At 49.1% G+C, this 16,983-nt stretch overlaps 5 protein-coding genes across 5 annotated transcripts; 4 read left to right on the plus strand and 1 right to left on the minus strand.

The window, feature by feature from the left end:
- Window positions 1–1,048: 1,048 nt before the first annotated feature.
- On the minus strand, window positions 1,049–3,922 carry CI109_103284 (uncharacterized protein; the record flags this gene model as incomplete). The annotated part of the gene is made up of 11 exons (XM_032007167.1): window positions 1,049–1,443; window positions 1,498–1,881; window positions 2,039–2,132; window positions 2,205–2,297; window positions 2,359–2,409; window positions 2,468–2,557; window positions 2,622–2,669; window positions 2,738–3,062; window positions 3,185–3,354; window positions 3,519–3,700; window positions 3,808–3,922. The coding sequence occupies 11 exons, from the start codon at window positions 3,920–3,922 to the stop codon at window positions 1,049–1,051; spliced, it is 1,947 nt and encodes a 648-aa protein (XP_031858521.1).
- A 342-nt stretch (window positions 3,923–4,264) lies between these two features.
- Window positions 4,265–6,301, plus strand: CI109_103285 (uncharacterized protein; the record flags this gene model as incomplete). The annotated part of the gene is made up of 8 exons (XM_065967268.1): window positions 4,265–4,346; window positions 4,455–4,500; window positions 4,555–4,635; window positions 4,696–4,779; window positions 4,852–4,920; window positions 4,992–5,393; window positions 5,527–6,127; window positions 6,239–6,301. The coding sequence occupies 8 exons, from the start codon at window positions 4,265–4,267 to the stop codon at window positions 6,299–6,301; spliced, it is 1,428 nt and encodes a 475-aa protein (XP_065823340.1).
- A 2,164-nt stretch (window positions 6,302–8,465) lies between these two features.
- CI109_103286 (uncharacterized protein) lies at window positions 8,466–9,873 on the plus strand (the record flags this gene model as incomplete). Its single annotated transcript, XM_032007165.1, has 9 exons — window positions 8,466–8,607; window positions 8,726–8,796; window positions 8,945–9,003; window positions 9,076–9,149; window positions 9,214–9,336; window positions 9,396–9,479; window positions 9,539–9,589; window positions 9,660–9,749; window positions 9,809–9,873. The coding sequence occupies 9 exons, from the start codon at window positions 8,466–8,468 to the stop codon at window positions 9,871–9,873; spliced, it is 759 nt and encodes a 252-aa protein (XP_031858519.1).
- Window positions 9,874–10,397: 524 nt separating this feature from the next.
- CI109_103287 (uncharacterized protein) lies at window positions 10,398–14,073 on the plus strand (the record flags this gene model as incomplete). The annotated part of the gene is made up of 4 exons (XM_032007164.1): window positions 10,398–10,762; window positions 10,889–11,043; window positions 11,096–12,021; window positions 12,076–14,073. 4 exons carry the CDS (start codon window positions 10,398–10,400, stop codon window positions 14,071–14,073), a joined length of 3,444 nt encoding a protein of 1,147 aa, XP_031858518.1.
- Window positions 14,074–14,600: 527 nt separating this feature from the next.
- CI109_103288 (uncharacterized protein) lies at window positions 14,601–16,768 on the plus strand (the record flags this gene model as incomplete). The annotated part of the gene is made up of 10 exons (XM_065967269.1): window positions 14,601–14,791; window positions 15,119–15,183; window positions 15,258–15,314; window positions 15,454–15,610; window positions 15,692–15,765; window positions 15,883–16,042; window positions 16,122–16,203; window positions 16,266–16,395; window positions 16,476–16,608; window positions 16,672–16,768. The coding sequence occupies 10 exons, from the start codon at window positions 14,601–14,603 to the stop codon at window positions 16,766–16,768; spliced, it is 1,146 nt and encodes a 381-aa protein (XP_065823341.1).
- Window positions 16,769–16,983: the final 215 nt, after the last annotated feature.

The following is a 16,983-nucleotide window of genomic DNA, read 5'->3' on the forward strand; positions in this document are numbered from 1 at the left end:
CACGCTATTCTCCATCACCCTTCTCGTTCCCCCTCACCCTTCCTTGAAAGGACTGAACACTGACTCACTCCTCTTTCCAATCTCATTACTTTCACTCCCCTCTCACATTTTTGAGTCATTACCCAACCCAAGACCTATAGACATTGCAAGATCTATCGATCGTCTCGCCATCACATGGGTATTATACGCCATACTCGGATCGATATATCGTACATTTCAACGAATTACGAAACAACAAACTGGTACCGATAGATCGAGTATCGGTGCTCTCGGGACTGCGATATGTCTACATATGCTCTCGTGGAGAGTGATCGAATTACCCAGTCAACTTGTAGAGCTAGATAATAGGGCACGAGGGGGGTTTGGATTGTGGGGGAAATACGGGGATGTGATCAGTCTGATAGGGTTGGGAAGTGGGATCATATCCACTTGGTCGGAAATACAGAGGTGTTTAGGTCTTTTGGGATTGATCAACAACAGAAGTAATGCTGGTGAGTACGACTCCTGTCCCGTCTTGGGCTTGCAGATCTTCGTCCTGAGAATGATGAAAAGCAGCTGATGAAATGTATGGTGTCGATATTCGACTTATCTTCACAGTTCAAGCACCTACTTCTCCTACATCCCAAACGAAGACTACCCGATCACGAATATCCACTCTCATCCAACTGGTCTTCTCATTCCATCGTTTCCTTCTCGCACTACGAATACTCAGCGCAGCTCTGTCCGTCTCTCCAATCTCCAGTGGCACAACAAGCTCAGGATTTGAGGACCAAGTGGGTCCAATTGGAGGAGGGTGGTTTGGAGATCTGTGAGGGGTGGGATTTTTGTGCTTTTGGGTCTTTGATATTAGGAAGTTTTGTTGTACAACGCGTTGAGAGTTGGGATGTATGCCATGCAGGTATCTTGGTGATTTACACATTAGGGTGCGATCTACCCAAGAAAGAAGCACGTCCTGTTACGTTGAGTATAGATACTTTTGACGAAGGTAAAGATGACTGTGTGCGATCATGGCTGATCATGAAGATGTCGTCGATGTGATACTATACTCCTACAACAAAACAAAACTCTCGTCCAATACTCCCTTCTCCCTCACTCGCCATTTCTCCCACAACCCATCCACCGTATCTCTACAAATCACAACTTCTACACCTTTCCATTCACCCAACTCTTCTTCCGCTTCTTCTCTTCTCCTCCTTCTTCTTTCTCTCTCTTCATCCTCTGTCTCATTTGCATGTGTATGTGAATGTTCTGGTATTCGTGCTGTTCGTCTGGGAGGAATCAAGGGGTCTTGGGTGATAGGTCGTCGATTTTGAAGTAAGTTGAGCTCGGAAAGGGTGAACGCTGTATCGTCTATTCGTAGATGACATGCTTTGGCGATCTCTGCCAAGGTGAGCGTGATGAAATACTGTCCCTTCTGTCCTGCGACAGAGGTTTTGGTGAATCCTGCGCCGCAAGAAGTCAATAACGTCGCGTCAACAATGTTAACAGCTGACTCACCAACACCGTTCACATACACCGTCTCCCCTCTGTCCGCCGATGTCTTGACAGAACTCCCATTCTCATTCCCATTCCCATTCCCATTCCCATTCCCATTCCCATTCCCATTCCCATTCCCATTCGTATTGACTTCCTTCCTCACTCTCAACGTCCGCCCTTCCTTGATTGGCGGTGCTCTCACTGGCGACTTCACCTTCTTTGGACTCTCAACCACCGTTGCTTCGAAGGGCTGTGCCCCAGCCAATAGCTCTCGGAAGAAACGAAGGATGACCGATACCCAATATGCTGTGTAACCTTTCAGACCAAGGTCGGATAGAGGTCGTTCGGGTGTTCCAGGCGACAGGGTGATCGGTCTCGTAGATGGATGTTTGGTGAGATAGTAGCCTGAGAGAAGGGATTGTCAGCGACTTCTCAGGCACAGCGAGGTTGGGGTGCGGAGTTGTGAATGGTTGACATCTGAAAGAGTATAGTATGGCCAAGGAAAGGCGCAGAGGACCAGAGCAGCGGGCGGGTAGATGATCTGTAGGTGATGAGTACTCACTAAACTCGATAAGAAGTTTACCAAAACCGCGATTTTGGAAAGGCGGAAATGTAACAATACAAGCCAGGTTATAATCATCATATGACGATTTCTCCTGAATCCAAAAAACGGATCATATCAGCTGGGAGCTCGACCCCTGGTTCAAGATGAGCAGATGGAAGCTAACCTTTGAAAAGAATGCCATGACTTGATCCCGACGACTTGTCGCAGCGTCGCATATCACGTAGAAGAGGAAGTTTTCAACGTGGAAGAAGACGGACTGCGGGGAGATGTCAGTCAGCTTTACTTGGCTTATAAGTGATCGTATTTGGCGAGCTCACTTTATGGTCGATGAACAGTTTGCCAAAGAGCGAGAGATTCTGACAATACAGCTGTGCAAACATCCCGGTCAGTGAGTCGGCCCAGATACAGCAGGGTGGCTGTACTCACCGTGGCGTTTGAGCCGTCCACTTCCCATATCGTATAGCTTCCTCTCTGGTACACTCTTCTCCCGGGAGGCTGTAACATTGTACACGAAGACTGTTGCTCGTATGTCAGTAAGACATGCGTTCTCGCTGAGCCGCATTCTTGACCCGTTACTCACGGTATGTCGATCCCATCCTGTTCTAGTTCGCATATATTTGAAACACAGCTATTGTCGATGCGAATAGTCAGCATCAGTGTTGATCGGAGGAGCAAGAAGAGAGGGTGAACACTCACATCGCAAACCCATAATCTTCCCCTTGCACCTTCCCCACCTTTCCCAACACCGCCAGCTAACATATCACTAACCGACCTCGAAGATTTGAGTGACTTCCCTATTGCTTCTTGAGACGATTGGATCCCTGTCCCATGTCCGTTTGTGTGTGTTTCTAATGTTGAAGCGATTGAGGGGAAAGAGTTGGAATGGGGAAGTTTACGTTTCTTCGACGAGGAAGATGAGGAGGGAGTAGGGTGTTGTGGGGTTGTAAAAGGTGATGAGGAATGGTCGGGATGGGAAGCGGGAGGGTGTTCGTCTAGCGGAAGAGGATAGGGGGAGTAGTACCTGGAAGTAAGTGTGACTTCATTAGCTGTCTATCAATTTATGGTAGAAGGGAGGGAAATAGCAGTAGCTTGTCTTAGTCTCGAAGGCACAAACATGCGAAAGAGCTCCGTTGTGTCACTCACCAAGTCTTAATGAGGTATTCTCCAAATCTGACATCTTCGAAATTCCGAACTCTTGTCATTGTAGCATGCTCCCTCTCAGGAGTAGACTCGACAGACGGAGAAGGCTCGATTGCCCTTCGTGAGCTTTCAGCGGGTGTACTAATCATTTCAAGTGGGACAGCGCCGTTCACCTATAAAAAGATATCATCAGCCTACTCTCGGAGCATTGATAGGCGAGCGCTACTAAGTAAGGTGCCAGCCAGCCAAGTGAAGAGTGGGAGCAATCGACGGAGGAAAGGTAGTTGGATTGAAGGACACCTCCGCGAGTATGTATTGGTAATTGGTGAACACTCACAGCCCCATCTTCGACCTTGACTCTCTTTGATGATCCGGCCAGGGCTGCATCATCGCTCCCAGCCTGTTCCCCAATCACGTCTTCCCGAACCCAGGCATCTAATCGTTTATCTTGTCCGACAAAGGAGACATAGGCTTCTCGTACACCTCTGTTCAAGCGAGTATCGAGGATGATAGCCGGGCCTAGATATCGAATTATCAGCAATCCTACCCACTTTAACCAAAAATGAAATTGCTTGAAAGCCATCGACTGGTGAGGGTATGGTATCACCGAGGAACGGAGGACTCACGACCTGGATGTCCATCTCTTCGTACGAGATATTGACCTCCTACAACCAGCTGTTTTGTAGGTTTGATCGACTCGTTGAGCGACTTTGAAGGAGTCACAGGTGCCCTTATAGGCATCTTTCCTCAGTCTTATCCCTCTCGAGCGATCTCACGTTGATAGTTGGGGCAGGGTGGGCAGAATCCTCGTCAGATATCGCCCTCTACGTGAATCAAAACATTGTGGTTTGGCGCGTACCGTAGCACCAGCGACCGACCGAGGAGGGAAGTATGGAGATTGACTCGATCTCCGTAGGTAAACAATATTAATGTTCGGCGCTGATGACGCTGTCATGGATGTAGGTCCTCCACTTCGTGACTCACCTTTCGTCTTCCCTTCTCATATGGGCACTACAATCATACGGCTCAACATCCGACCAGTCGTTATAACTACTGTACGAGGACTGAACGGATAACATCACCATGTGCGGTCGATATGCTCTTGCGCTAAGCAACGAGGAATTGTACGACTCGCTTGAAAACTCACTACCGAGACTATTCCGACGTGATCGACGTGATCGGGATAGGGATAGGGACGAGAACAGCGATAATAGCGATAATGATGGGGAGGGAGGTAGCGGTGGTCCAAGGAGAGGGGGAGGTGGAGGGAGAGGGAGAGGGAGACCAAGATGGGAAAGACAACAGGATCATCATGCAACGTAAGTTACGTCTCCTTGCCATCGCTGCTTCCCAAGTTGATGATCTTTGGGTAGCTACAACATCGCACCGAGGTCGAGGGGTACGGTGATCAGACGTGATCCAGAGGATAGCAACGAGGTAATCATCGAGACAATGTATGTTTATTCGTTGCTTAATAAGCAGGGGTGCTCGCTGATAGCCAGACTCGTGAATAGGCAATGGGGCTTGATCCCTCATTGGACGAAATATCCACCTTCTGGACCTATGAACACTATTAATGCTCGTTCGGAGGGCATCCTGTGCGTTCTCCTACAGCTTGCAATTTGTGGAGCTCGCTTCCCTCTTCAAAGCTGACAAGACTCTGACAATAGGGATGCGTCTTCGGGTGGAATGTGGCACGCTTTGAAAGGACACAAGAGGTGCATCGTACCAGCTCAAGGGTGAGCTGACACCTCGTCTGGAATTCTTCTGATATGGGATACAGACTGAGCAAGCTGACCCTTTCTCGTAGCTACTACGAATGGCAAAAGAAGTCCAACTCCAAAATAGCCCACTTCACTCGACTCCCCCTCACTGAAAACACCACCGTCGCCAACCCCCCTTTACTATTTTTCGCCGGTCTATTCGATACCGTCAAATACGTCTCTCCTGTCGAATCGCGATTCCAACCGTCGGTCGATTCGACCGATAAGAGAGAGCCCTACCCTACAGGAAATCCATTACCCCTTAGTACGTTTACGATCTTGACGACGGAACCGGCGAAGGATCTGAGATGGTTACATGATCGAATGCCTTGTATTCTCACCACTGGGGAAGAGATTAGCAGATGGTTGGATCTGGGGGAAGTGAAAGGTTGGGAAGAAGGCAAAGGTGGTACGGGGGACTTGTTGAAAGGCAAAGAAGGTCTGGACAGGTGAGTTCGAAGTGTCATCACCAGGATCGACCTGTAGACTCCGCCACGCCACACACACACACATTGTAGAGACAGAGGTGGTGGTTTGACTACTGGATGATGCTGATGATCTTTGATGACTCATGATGGATAGTTATCCAGTACCTCCTGAAGTTGGAAAAATCGGCACCAACTCGCCAACATACATCCAACCAGTCTCAGAAAGAGCAGACGGTATAAAATCCTTCTTCTCAAAGCAAGCTCCGTCGCCTGCCAAATCTAAAAAGGAGCCAACTCCAATACCTACCAAGTCCGTGAAATCTGAACCGATATCGTCGACTCACAAGATGAAGGAGGAACTGAAGGAGGAAGCAGAGGGCATAGAGACTGAAATTGGGCCGGGTGACGAGGAGAAAGGTTTAGGCGATGATTCGAATGCGCCGAATGTCAAGGAGGATCAAGACGTCGGAGATGACAACAAGTCCGAGAACAAAGACGAGCAAGCGAAAGAAGAACCAGTCTTTCCTTCGGAAAAGGAGGAACGGAGAACTGCAAGTGTAAAGACCGAAACGCAACCGAGCGGGAATCAACATCAGACTCGTTCGAAGAGGAAACTTGCGGACACCCAACCTGAGGAAGAGGTGATTGCTGTAGACGATGGTGATGATCAAGAGCAAGATCCGAAGCCGGTCACCAAGAAGGGAGGAAAGAGAACACAAGTGGTCCGAAGGAACAATGAAGACACGGGAAAAGCGGTAAGTGAGGCACAATCTTGGCGGCGGGGCGTCTGGCGTTGGCGTCCCGCTCTTGTCCGGAGATGGTAGTAACAACGTATACAGAGCTGATGTAGGGGTATGTGGACGTAGCAACCTGCCATAACGAGTTTCTTCAAGTCGCCCACCAGTGCCAAAAAGACGAGAAGCAAGTGATATCGAGCAGGGGAGACTGTAATAAATGTAGCCACTTTCGTTATGATTTTCGGGAAGCGTCGGAGCAAATACTGCTGAACGGAGTTGTTGTATCCGCACTTTGCACTATTTGAAGCTTATGCATGGACCTTATAGGTCACTTGTCGCTTGTATCTCACTACATGTAGTCACCAGACGCAGATACAGTGGCCACTAGTGCAGTATGATATGCTGTACATTAGGTAAACTTTGTCCGTTCCCGCAATAGGCCAGGGGGGAGCTTATTTAGACTAGTTTGTCAATTACCGTTTATCTCTCGACGTCACCGGGTCAACTCCACACAGCACAACGGCTGCCTTACAGAAGCGGCACTGTGGCTACTATCTGAATGTACAGCGACAAACTGCAGATGCGGTTCGTTGATAATAACCATCACCACCACCTTGACAAACCTCGTATGATTGTGGACGATGATGGTGAGTGAGCACTACTCGAGCTCACACTTCATGATCTCGATCCTAGATCCCAGCTGTCGATCGATGTTGATGTACATGTATCCTATGGGAAGTGCCGCATTATGACTATGAGATATGCGCAATACAGTTGAGTGCGCGATGGTCACGGATACTGACTGACAAAAAGGTAATTAAGAGTGATTCCAAAGAACAAGGACGACGACGACGGATGTCGTCGTCGAACCTCAACATGGGCAAGGCACTGTACACGGTCGCAAAGAGAAGAGAAGAGAAGAGATCTGATTGAAACTTTGATCTTGTCCCATTTCAGCTGTGTGCTCTTGGTCAAGCAACATGTGGTACAATCTCTCTTGAACAGCAAGAGCACCGCTTTCCGCACCACTCCAAGTTGGGTAGCATATCACATCACTTTCTCTCCTACCGGCGTCTATTATTTGAGACAGAGTAGCTGCACTGCACTGCCGCACTGCCGAGACTAAGAACTGAAAGGATGACGTACCAACATTAAGAGTACCGTCTCTTCGGACTCCAGCAGTGCTCTGCTTGTAATGTAACTACGTAGTCACATGCATACAACATGTAACAGAGATTAGTAGTGTATAGCTCCCGCATTCTAGTGGCAAAGATGGCAGGAACCAAAACTAGTTACCCCCGAACAAGCGTACGTAAGGTTGTCATTGACGTCGCACCGCTATCAATCAAATATCAAAATGTGTCCGACCCGACCAAGACCTGGCTGTATGCTGTTCTGTCTAGTGCTGCTGTGCTGTGCTTATCTGTTGTCAGTTCTGAGACAAGGCCAAGCAAGAAACATGCAGCAGCAAGAGGGGCAACTCGACATTCCAAGCATGCACAACCTCGCTCCACAGCATACATCGCATAGCATCATCTACAAAGAGGTACTGCTAGCACTTTGGTGCTATTTAGTACCGGTACTCCGCGATCTCCCCGCATTCTCCATTTTCTCGGCATCGTTCATTCCTGATCCTGGAAAGATAACGGCATGATAACCCTCCGTTCGGACGCATCTTTCAATCCCGTCATTAACAGAAACATTATCATCATCGTCAGCATCATAGTCAGCATGATTCCTGTTGCACTTTGTCCCTTTTACACAGCCTGAAAAGAAAATGACCTGAACATGTGCGGAACAGCATTGAAACAAGATAATCAAGATCAAGGGTGAAAAGCGGCATCTGAGCAGATGACCAGATGGCGGTGTAGGGTATAGGTTATGGGTGGGGTTGGTCACCGTACCTCGTCAGAGCAGAGCAGAGCTATGTTGCTTGTATGATCGAACTGTATCCGCTTGTTCATGCCCCTGAAAAGGGAAGGTCAGTCGGCGACTCGACCGTCACCCCGACTGCACGAGCGTATACTGCATCGGTTCAATGCTTAGTGTCCCTCTCAATTGTCAATTGAAGCAAGCTCGGGACCTTTATCGCTATGTCGTCGTCGTCTTCTCCGCATTCCTACAGGATCTCTGATCCCAGTAGTCTATCATCGTTCTGTCCAGTGAGGTATATAATCCTTCTCTCCCCGCTATCTATCTTCCGTCTCTCTTTCCTTTCTTCACAATTCACCTTATCAACTCGTTGACTTGTACATTTCACTAATCGGACAATCAATCAACCAATCACTCCCTACTTTTAGTTGCTCTCGCATCGTATAACTTGTCTATAGTACATACATTACAATCGCTATCAGAGATGTTCTCCCTCTCATTCACCACAGCTTTTGCACTCCTCGCTAGTCTCGGTAGTATCGTCGCTTCACCCACACCTAGACAAAATGGTTTTCAGGTCATCAACAACTGTCAAGTTTCAGGTGATGTAGCTTTGACATTCGATGGTGAGTCGTCACTTCTCGACCGCTTCTCATTAGCTCGCTACCACATCTCGCTATCACTTCCCCTCGTTGGACGTCTCTACCTCTTACTGTTAACGAGATACTGACTCTTTCCCTCCAGACGGACCCTTCGCATACGAGGGAGACGTCGCTTCCGTTCTCGGAAATCAAAAAGGTACTTTCTTCCTCAACGTGAGTTTCATCTTTCGTCAGCTTCCTTCTTCCCATTGGTATGGGGGCCCCTTGTCCCTCACGCCCTCCAGCCTATCGAACTGTAGCTGCTTGCTAGTTCATTGCTACACTGCAACCGTCAGAAGAAAGCATGCTGACCCGCTACTAGGGTAACAACTACGAATGTATCTATAACCAAATCGACCAAGTTCGAGCTCTTCACGCTGCGTGAGTCAACTCACTCCCTACGCAGGCGCACACTTGACGCTGAAGAAGGTGACTGACTCAATTATTGATCAGGCAACACACCCTCGGCTCTCATACCTGGTCTCACGCAGATCTCACCAAGCTCGACGAAGCGGGTATCAACGAAGGTGAGTTTTGTCGTGCCGTTCATTGTGATTTGTTCACACTAGCTGACCGTCTACAACTTATCAGAGCTCCGAAAGGTCGAAGAGGCCTTTATCAGGATCCTAGGTCTTAAGCCTCTCTACTTCCGACCTCCTTACGGAAGCTACAACGACCTCGTGCTCAAGGTCCTCGCTCAAAGGGGTTACAAGAGTGAGTTACTCACCTCCTTTTAGCAAGATGACCGTCACTGATCGTCTATAACCCCGCAGAGTTGTTCCTTTGGACCGAAGACACTGGTGATGCCAATGGAGAGTCCGCTGGCTACTCACAGGGTGTCCTCGACGGTGTCATTGGTTAGTCTTCATGTCTAGCTTACAGGTCTTCAAGCAGTGGGCTGACCTGTCAATTATAGGTGACTACCCCAATCCTCATCTTGTTCTCAGTCACTCCACAATCCAGTCGAGTGAGTGCAATACATCTTCTTGTTCAATCAGGTCTTGAAAGTCATGCTGATCAACCTTTCCACAACGTAGCTGCGACCCAAGTCCTTCCTTACGCCGTTCCCAGGCTTGAAGGTGCTGGATACAGACTCGTCTCTGTCGACACCTGTCTCGGTGGCAACGGTGAGTATATGTGGCCATCAATACAGAAAGCGAGACGAACAGCTGACCATGTCTTGCAGGCGAATGGCCATACGAGTACATTGGCGAGCCCGGAACCCCCGACGGTTCTTGGACTTGTTACTAAGCGGTATCATGTCGGGGAGGGTAAAGCTAAACGAGAGATGTGAAGGTAACGGACTCTGTGGTTGGGGTAGAGAGAAAGAAATGAGAAAGAACTTATAAACATAGGACATTGTGACTTTTCCCGTTTCCCGTTGCCTTTAGCAAACAAGCTCTGTATATAATTGACTGTAGCCGTACATGTTCTCCCTCTCACCAATGCATATAATTGTACATGACCAAGTGTTAGTGGTCGCCCAAGGTTAACTGATTACTCGTAGTGATAAGTGCCACGTGACTTTCACTCTTCAGGGCGGAATCAACCACAACTGTAATCTACTGTTTCAATAGTGACGTGAGCTGGGTGACTGACAGTGACAAGCAATGACCCAACATCCATTACATTACAACTTGAACATTTGCCATTCCTTATCTCATCACACCTTATCATGCTGATCTAGACTGCGAAACCTTGTCTTCACTCTGTCCAGAGTGTAGCGCATCCAGCTATAAAGTCTCTGGTGGAAGCGATACGATAACTACCAAAAGATGAGCTCTGACGAACACGGTTCGTCACCGCGGATAACCGCAACCTTCCCTTCACAACCAGTCGACATGCCCTTCAACAACGCTTCGACGCATACCTCTCCCATACCGCTAGAAAATGCTAGATCCTCAAAACCCAGTTCACCAGAAGAGGTCACGACGCCTGACTCGACAACCTCGGACGTTCCGCTCGGAGAAGGTGATACCGCCGAGGAAGTCAGTGAACTGAGATGGACACCCAAGAACCAAAGCAGGAAGAGCAGTGGGACAAGTGAAACTGATATGATGGGACCTTTGCGTGGCTTGGGCCGAGGAAAGAACTGTAAAGACAAAGTCGGGTGGGGGAACTTGCCTACAAATATCATGAAGTGAGTCGATCGCCAGATGTCCTCTCGCCATCGAACCCTTCCTTTCGTCCTTACAGCAAACTCGGGTTTTGTAGGATGGGAGTCGGCAGCAAGTGGATGCTAACGGTCGTCTTTGGTGGACTACAGCACAATTTTATCCTACGTCATGGACGATGTCAACCCAGAACTCAGGTTGATACGGACATGGTCGGACCATCCCTCATACGAGATTGTCCTAGCGGTCAAACAAAGATTGAGGTTGTGCGAGCTGAGACATATTTGCATAGGATGGAAAGATGCTGGTGAGTCGACTTGCTTGTAATACCATCATTTGAAGCTGAATTCTTCGTTCAGTCGACTCTCACTCATTCTGGGCAGCCTACGCCGCTCTCCTTGATCGAACGGGCCAATACGCCGCCATCATGTACCCCCTCTACTCCTACCGGAATACATCGTCCTCTCCTGTCAGTGGATTTCACCATGCTCGAGCTGCTACCGTGCTCGTCTGTCTCGCATGTAGACTCAATCATCCTCAACTTCCAACATCATTTCCAGCAGTCAGAAAACGTCTCACCTTGACCTCCTATCTTGGCCGAGCACCGACTTGCGAACATCATAACAAACGGTATTGCTTAGGATGTATGAGAGACAACATCGGTGGTCTTAGTGCCGACGACTTGTACGTTGACGACAACATGCGCAATATCTACCCTGCCAAACCGCACGATATCGACGCGGATGGCAACGAGCGACCATATGGTTCCATGTCTTGTCGAGATTGTCGAGAAATTGCGCTCATTTCCGAGATTCGTCGACTGTTGAAGGAATGTGCGCGCGGGGGTTACCAACTCAGAGGGAACTTGGCTCCTTGGAGGGCCAAGCCGCTGGTGCTCGATTACCTTGATTACAACGTGGGCACTGTCCCATGGGTGGCGTATCAAGCTGTTGAAGAACAATGGTTGATGGATCATACCCGGTGGAGCGAGTTGCTGCCAACTGCGATCCGATTGCAACGTCACGAGAAGACTCTGAAAGCGAGATTCCTCCTCGACCAAACACAAGAGAAGAGTAGAGAAAAGATCATGAGACTGGCTATGTTGGCGGAGTTGAAAGGCGAAGAGCTGGATGAATCGGAGTTGGATAACGATGCCATGGAGATGGAAAGGATGTATATCGGTTGGTGGAAGGATTTGACGCGTACCGAAGAAGGGCACGACACGGAGGAAGATGACGAAGACTTGGACGAAGATGACGGGGATGAGACCTTCCTAGGTAACAAGGTGAGTAAAGTATAGCTGTCTCGAGTGGTGAGTCCTGGCTAATGTAGATTGCAGTATCGAAACAAGCTACGATGGGGGTGTATCAACGACTTCTTAGTCGAAAGGATCCGAGCGGCTTTCTGGGTTCTCCCCTCTGACGAAGTCCACAAGCTCGCCGTCGAGGAACAAGCAGGAGGACGCGTCCTGCCTTCGGCGATACACACCAACTTTGAACATTTAGCCGAACACTGTATTCATCCGTTTGGTAAACGGATTGACATCGAATACATCTGGTATCCCGAAGACGACGAAGTCAGTGGACTGATCAACATCCCACCCTGGCACAGCCGTCGCCGTTCATCAAAGGATACTTTCCTGCCTCCTTCCAAACTGTTGCGCGAGCTGGACGATAAATTCTCGCAAAAGCTTATGTCGTTGACGTCCGGACCTATGAAGGAGATTGTGGGGATGTTGAAAGAGAGATTTGGCGATGATGATCAAGCGGAGAGCTTTTGCGCGGAAGTGAGGATGGAAGGGCTGTTGGGGATGTTGGCGCATGAAAGGAATTGGCTGCCTATTGAGATGAAGGGCAGGGATGTTGGCAAGCTGGAAGAAGAGAGACAAGCGTGGGAGGAGAGGTTGAAGAACAGGACGACCCAACTAATCGTCGAAGCTGATCGATCTCCTCGTGTGGAAATGGTCTACGAGGATATCGGCGAAATCGACTATGGTATCAAGGAAGAAGCTCTCACTCCTTCAGAACCTGGTGATGAAATACCCCACAGGGAGTTTCCGGTCCTGGGCAAACGTAAATCTCCGCCACCCGACGAGACGGAAGAACACGACGAGCGAACAAGTGGGAAACGATCGAAATCATCTTCCGATGCAGAGGACGAGCCTGAAGTGCCAGTAACCCTCCTACGTAACACATCTACTCACACGCCTAGTCGAATCGCCCAAGATGATGACCCCGATTCAGCGGGTCTCGGGAAGAGAAAGCTTCCACCTTCGCCCGAAAGTCACCATATCGACCGGAGCAAACGACAAATCACACCTCCCCCGCCACCTCAATTTGATGCGGATCCGAAATCCAAGGTCCGAGAGAGACTGATGCTTGACAAACATACCGCCGAGTCGGGTCCTCCATCTTCCGCTCCAGCTTCGCCATCTCCCATCCTGCTCAAGATCCCCACTGTGAACATCCAACTCGGAACACAACAAAGCACGCAAGACCGAGAAGGTGTACGCGTTCACGGTGCAGCGGAAGGAAGGAACGACATCGACGGCCACTCACCTACAGCTACTATCGACGGGAGTCATAGGTCAAGTACGAGCGCTGGGACGTGCGAGGTTATGCCTATCACTCCGGAGATGGAGGAATGGGTGGAAAGTGGCGGTATTGTACGACTGGGCGGGGAAGAACAATCGCATTTGGTCATGACTCCTAAGCTGAACTGTCACGACGAACTCGTTCTGATTGACGATGGTGTCCGCGGACATACGCCTGGATTTGCACCAGCTGCGGAGCGAGATCACCAAGGCGAGCACACTTCTTCTGCCGTGTTCAGTACATCTGTCGAGGCGGATGCGGATGAAGCGAGCGAGCAATCTTCACCTCGATCTTCCATCTCTTCACCTCCCCACCACCCAGACCTAGTTGACCTCGACGAGGGCCGCATCTCGGGAGAGGAGGAGAGTGGTAGCGAATTTGACGATGATGACGACGACGACGAAATCAGAAACGAGATGATCGGACGTATTCGGGCAGAATACGACAAGATGATCGAGGCTCAGAAGAAAAAGCTGGAACTTCTTGAGACCAAAGTTCCTTGGATCCCTCAACCTTTTGTTCATCATTCAACGTCATCGCGTATGACCATGGCTCGGAATGACCCGTCGATCAATTTGGGTCCTGGAGCGAATGGGATCTTGATGAGTGGATGGTATGAGGCCAGAGCGGAGTTGAGAGAATGCAGGTGTAAGATATGTGAGAGAGCTAGGAGGAGAGCATGGGATAGTATGATGGCGATAAGGAGAGCAGTAGGAGAGGGTTGGATGGGGTTGATGGGGTAGCTGGCGATCGGCATGAGAGCCGAGTGTGAAGTAGACCGACGATCCATTCTTTCTCAGTTTCAGTCTCAGTAACATGGTACGAATACAATTATAACGACGACTTTTGTACATGACGAACAAGCAACACGATGGTCACCTTTCTTTGTATATATTCGTTGTCTGTTGGTACTGTATATACATAGCATATGCATCGAGCTTGACGAGTAACTATTGTTGTAAGAGTACGAGGGAGGAGGCAGAGTGGAGTTAGGCGTGTGTGATCGGACGATACGATGCGAATGAAGACGCGCCGCGTCGATCGTTTTGGTCGGTTGTCATGTCCAGACAACGGAGATTGATTTAGACTTGTATTTTGCTCATGATTTTGACCTCTTTCAACAATCACCACTGACCGTCAGAGGTTCGTCTGTGTATCAAACTGATAGAAAGCAACTGGACCCTCATTCTCCCACTTGACGTATCAGATTTCAAACAACTAAAAACCCCTTTCTTTCGCATCTGATAAAGAGCTACCTCGACCTAACGAGATGTCCGACACTCACACCCCGATGGATATAGACGATCCCCCTGTCCCTGTCTCCGCTCCCAAACCTACCAACGCAATGGTAGCACTGATGGCAAACGCGAAAGGAAAGGGCAAAGAGAATGGCAATGGGACCAATGGGGAGATGAGTCAAGCCGAGATGAAAGCTGCGAATGAGAGAGAGGGATTACCATGGTGAGTCGTTACGCTCCACGTTCTCATTTGCGTGCTTGGCAATCGGAGGGCGATCGAGGGAGAAAACAGAACGATAGGGATTGGAGTGAAAAGCGTGTACGACTTAGAGGTCTGGGGTCGAGCTCAGGATTGATCACATGTGTCATGGGGAAGCTTCGGATATGGAGAGGGTGAAGAAGAGGACTTTAACATCGGGGCGAAAGGCAGAAGCGATACCATTCGCAATGTTAGCCCAATAGTGACCTGGGGTATCCTCCAACGACTCTTGTGGACTCACATTGCGCTCGCTGGGTGGGAATATGGCTGATTCTCGAGTCCATTCCTCAGGGTGGAGAAATACAGACCTGTCTCATTGGACGATGTCGTCTCTCACAAAGATATCACAACGACAAGTGAGTCAGCTCTTCCATTCCTTGTTCTCTCCTGCTAGAACACAAGAGAGCGAGCTGACGTCCTATGCGCGCAGTTGAGAAGTTTATAGAGGCAGGGAGATTACCCCATCTCCTACTTTACGGACCTCCAGGTGAGCATCGTCCTTTCAGTAACTAGCAGTCCTAGTCCTCCTCTTGGACTCCTACCTACGCCTCGAGATCGACGCGAGATTCAGCCAGCTTTCCACCTGCACAAGGATTCGCACTAATATTGGCTGTTCGTAAACCCAGGAACCGGCAAAACATCCACCGTCCTCGCCCTCGCTCGTCGTCTCTATGGTCCACCATATCGAAAACACATCCTAGAGCTAAACGCTTCAGATGATAGAGGTATCGATGTCGTCCGTGAACAAATCAAGAATTTTGCAATGACAAAGGTTTTGTTCTCGTGAGTTTTGTCAAGCTCTCTTCGACTTGGATTGTCTGTGGTCGGGAAGAGCGAAGGCTGATTTTCTCTCTGTGCGAGCAGGAAAGGGTTCAAGTTGGTTATTCTGGACGAGGCGGATATGATGACTCAAGCTGCGCAATCGGCATTACGACGAGGTAAGTGCTTCTCTCCCGTCCATCTTTCAATTGGTCTCTCGCCCATCTTTATCCGTTCTCTCTGTGATAAGGGGGGCAGGACGAGTCGCTGATTGCTCCTGCTGCTCAATTCCATAGTCATCGAAACACACACGAAGAATGTCCGATTCTGCATTCTTTGCAATTACGTTAACAAGATCACCCCCGCTATCCAATCACGATGTACGAGATTCCGATTCTCGCCTTTGCCCGAGAGCGAAGTGCAGCGTAAGGTCGACGAGGTGGTTGAGAAGGAGGGGTAGGTGGTATTCCTCACCCCATCGCTCGTTCACAGAAAGGGCAGCATTGATGATTTGTTTCCGTGTCCGCGTGTATAGGGTCAACATCACGCAAGATGGGAAAGAAGCTTTGCTCAAACTTTCCCGAGGAGATATGCGAAGAGCTCTCAACGTGCTTCAGGTCAGTTGACGCCCTCCGTGAAGAGTTCGTACGACAGTAAACTAACAAGCGCGTTTTGATAGGCATGTCACGCAGCATATGATCTAGTGGACGAGACGGCTGTGTATAATTGTACGGGTAACCCACATCCAAAAGATATCGAACGAGTCGTACAAAGTATGATGTCGGACGAATTTGGCACATCTTATTCACGTGAGTATATCTCGCCTCATCTCGCTCGCTTCTTGGACTCGTGGGGCATGGGCAAGACTGACATCCTTGGTCTCGGTTAGTTATCACTTCATTAAAGATCGAGAAGGGTCTGGCGTTACAGGACCTCATAGCGGGTGCATACGAGTTTTTGGATACAGTCGAATTACCAAAACAAAGTAGGATCTATCTTCTAGATCACTTAGGAAGTACCGAGTGAGTAGTTGATATAATTTAAGAAGGGAGTTGTTGCTTATCGTGAACACACGTCCCGCTTAGACATCGATTATCGGTTGGTGGATCTGAAAAAATGCAATTGACAGCATTGCTGGGAGCGTTCAAACTGGCAGTAGAGCTATCCCAAAAGAAGGTGTAATGTGAGGGGTCAGCGCGAGCGTACTTGATAGAGAGAGATGGTGTCAAGTTACATGTAAAACGTGTACTATGTAATTATTCCAATTTGAATGGTATGGTATATCATTAAGGATTTCACTATTGATGTTACATGACAAAAAGGAGCCCTAACTTCGCTCTCGACGAACTCCACGAGTCTCGCGGGGCTTCAAAGAAGGAAAGAGACGAAACGAAATG

Source organism: Kwoniella shandongensis, chromosome 5 (genome assembly GCF_008629635.2).
Source record: "Kwoniella shandongensis chromosome 5, complete sequence".
NCBI lineage: Eukaryota > Fungi > Basidiomycota > Tremellomycetes > Tremellales > Cryptococcaceae > Kwoniella > Kwoniella shandongensis.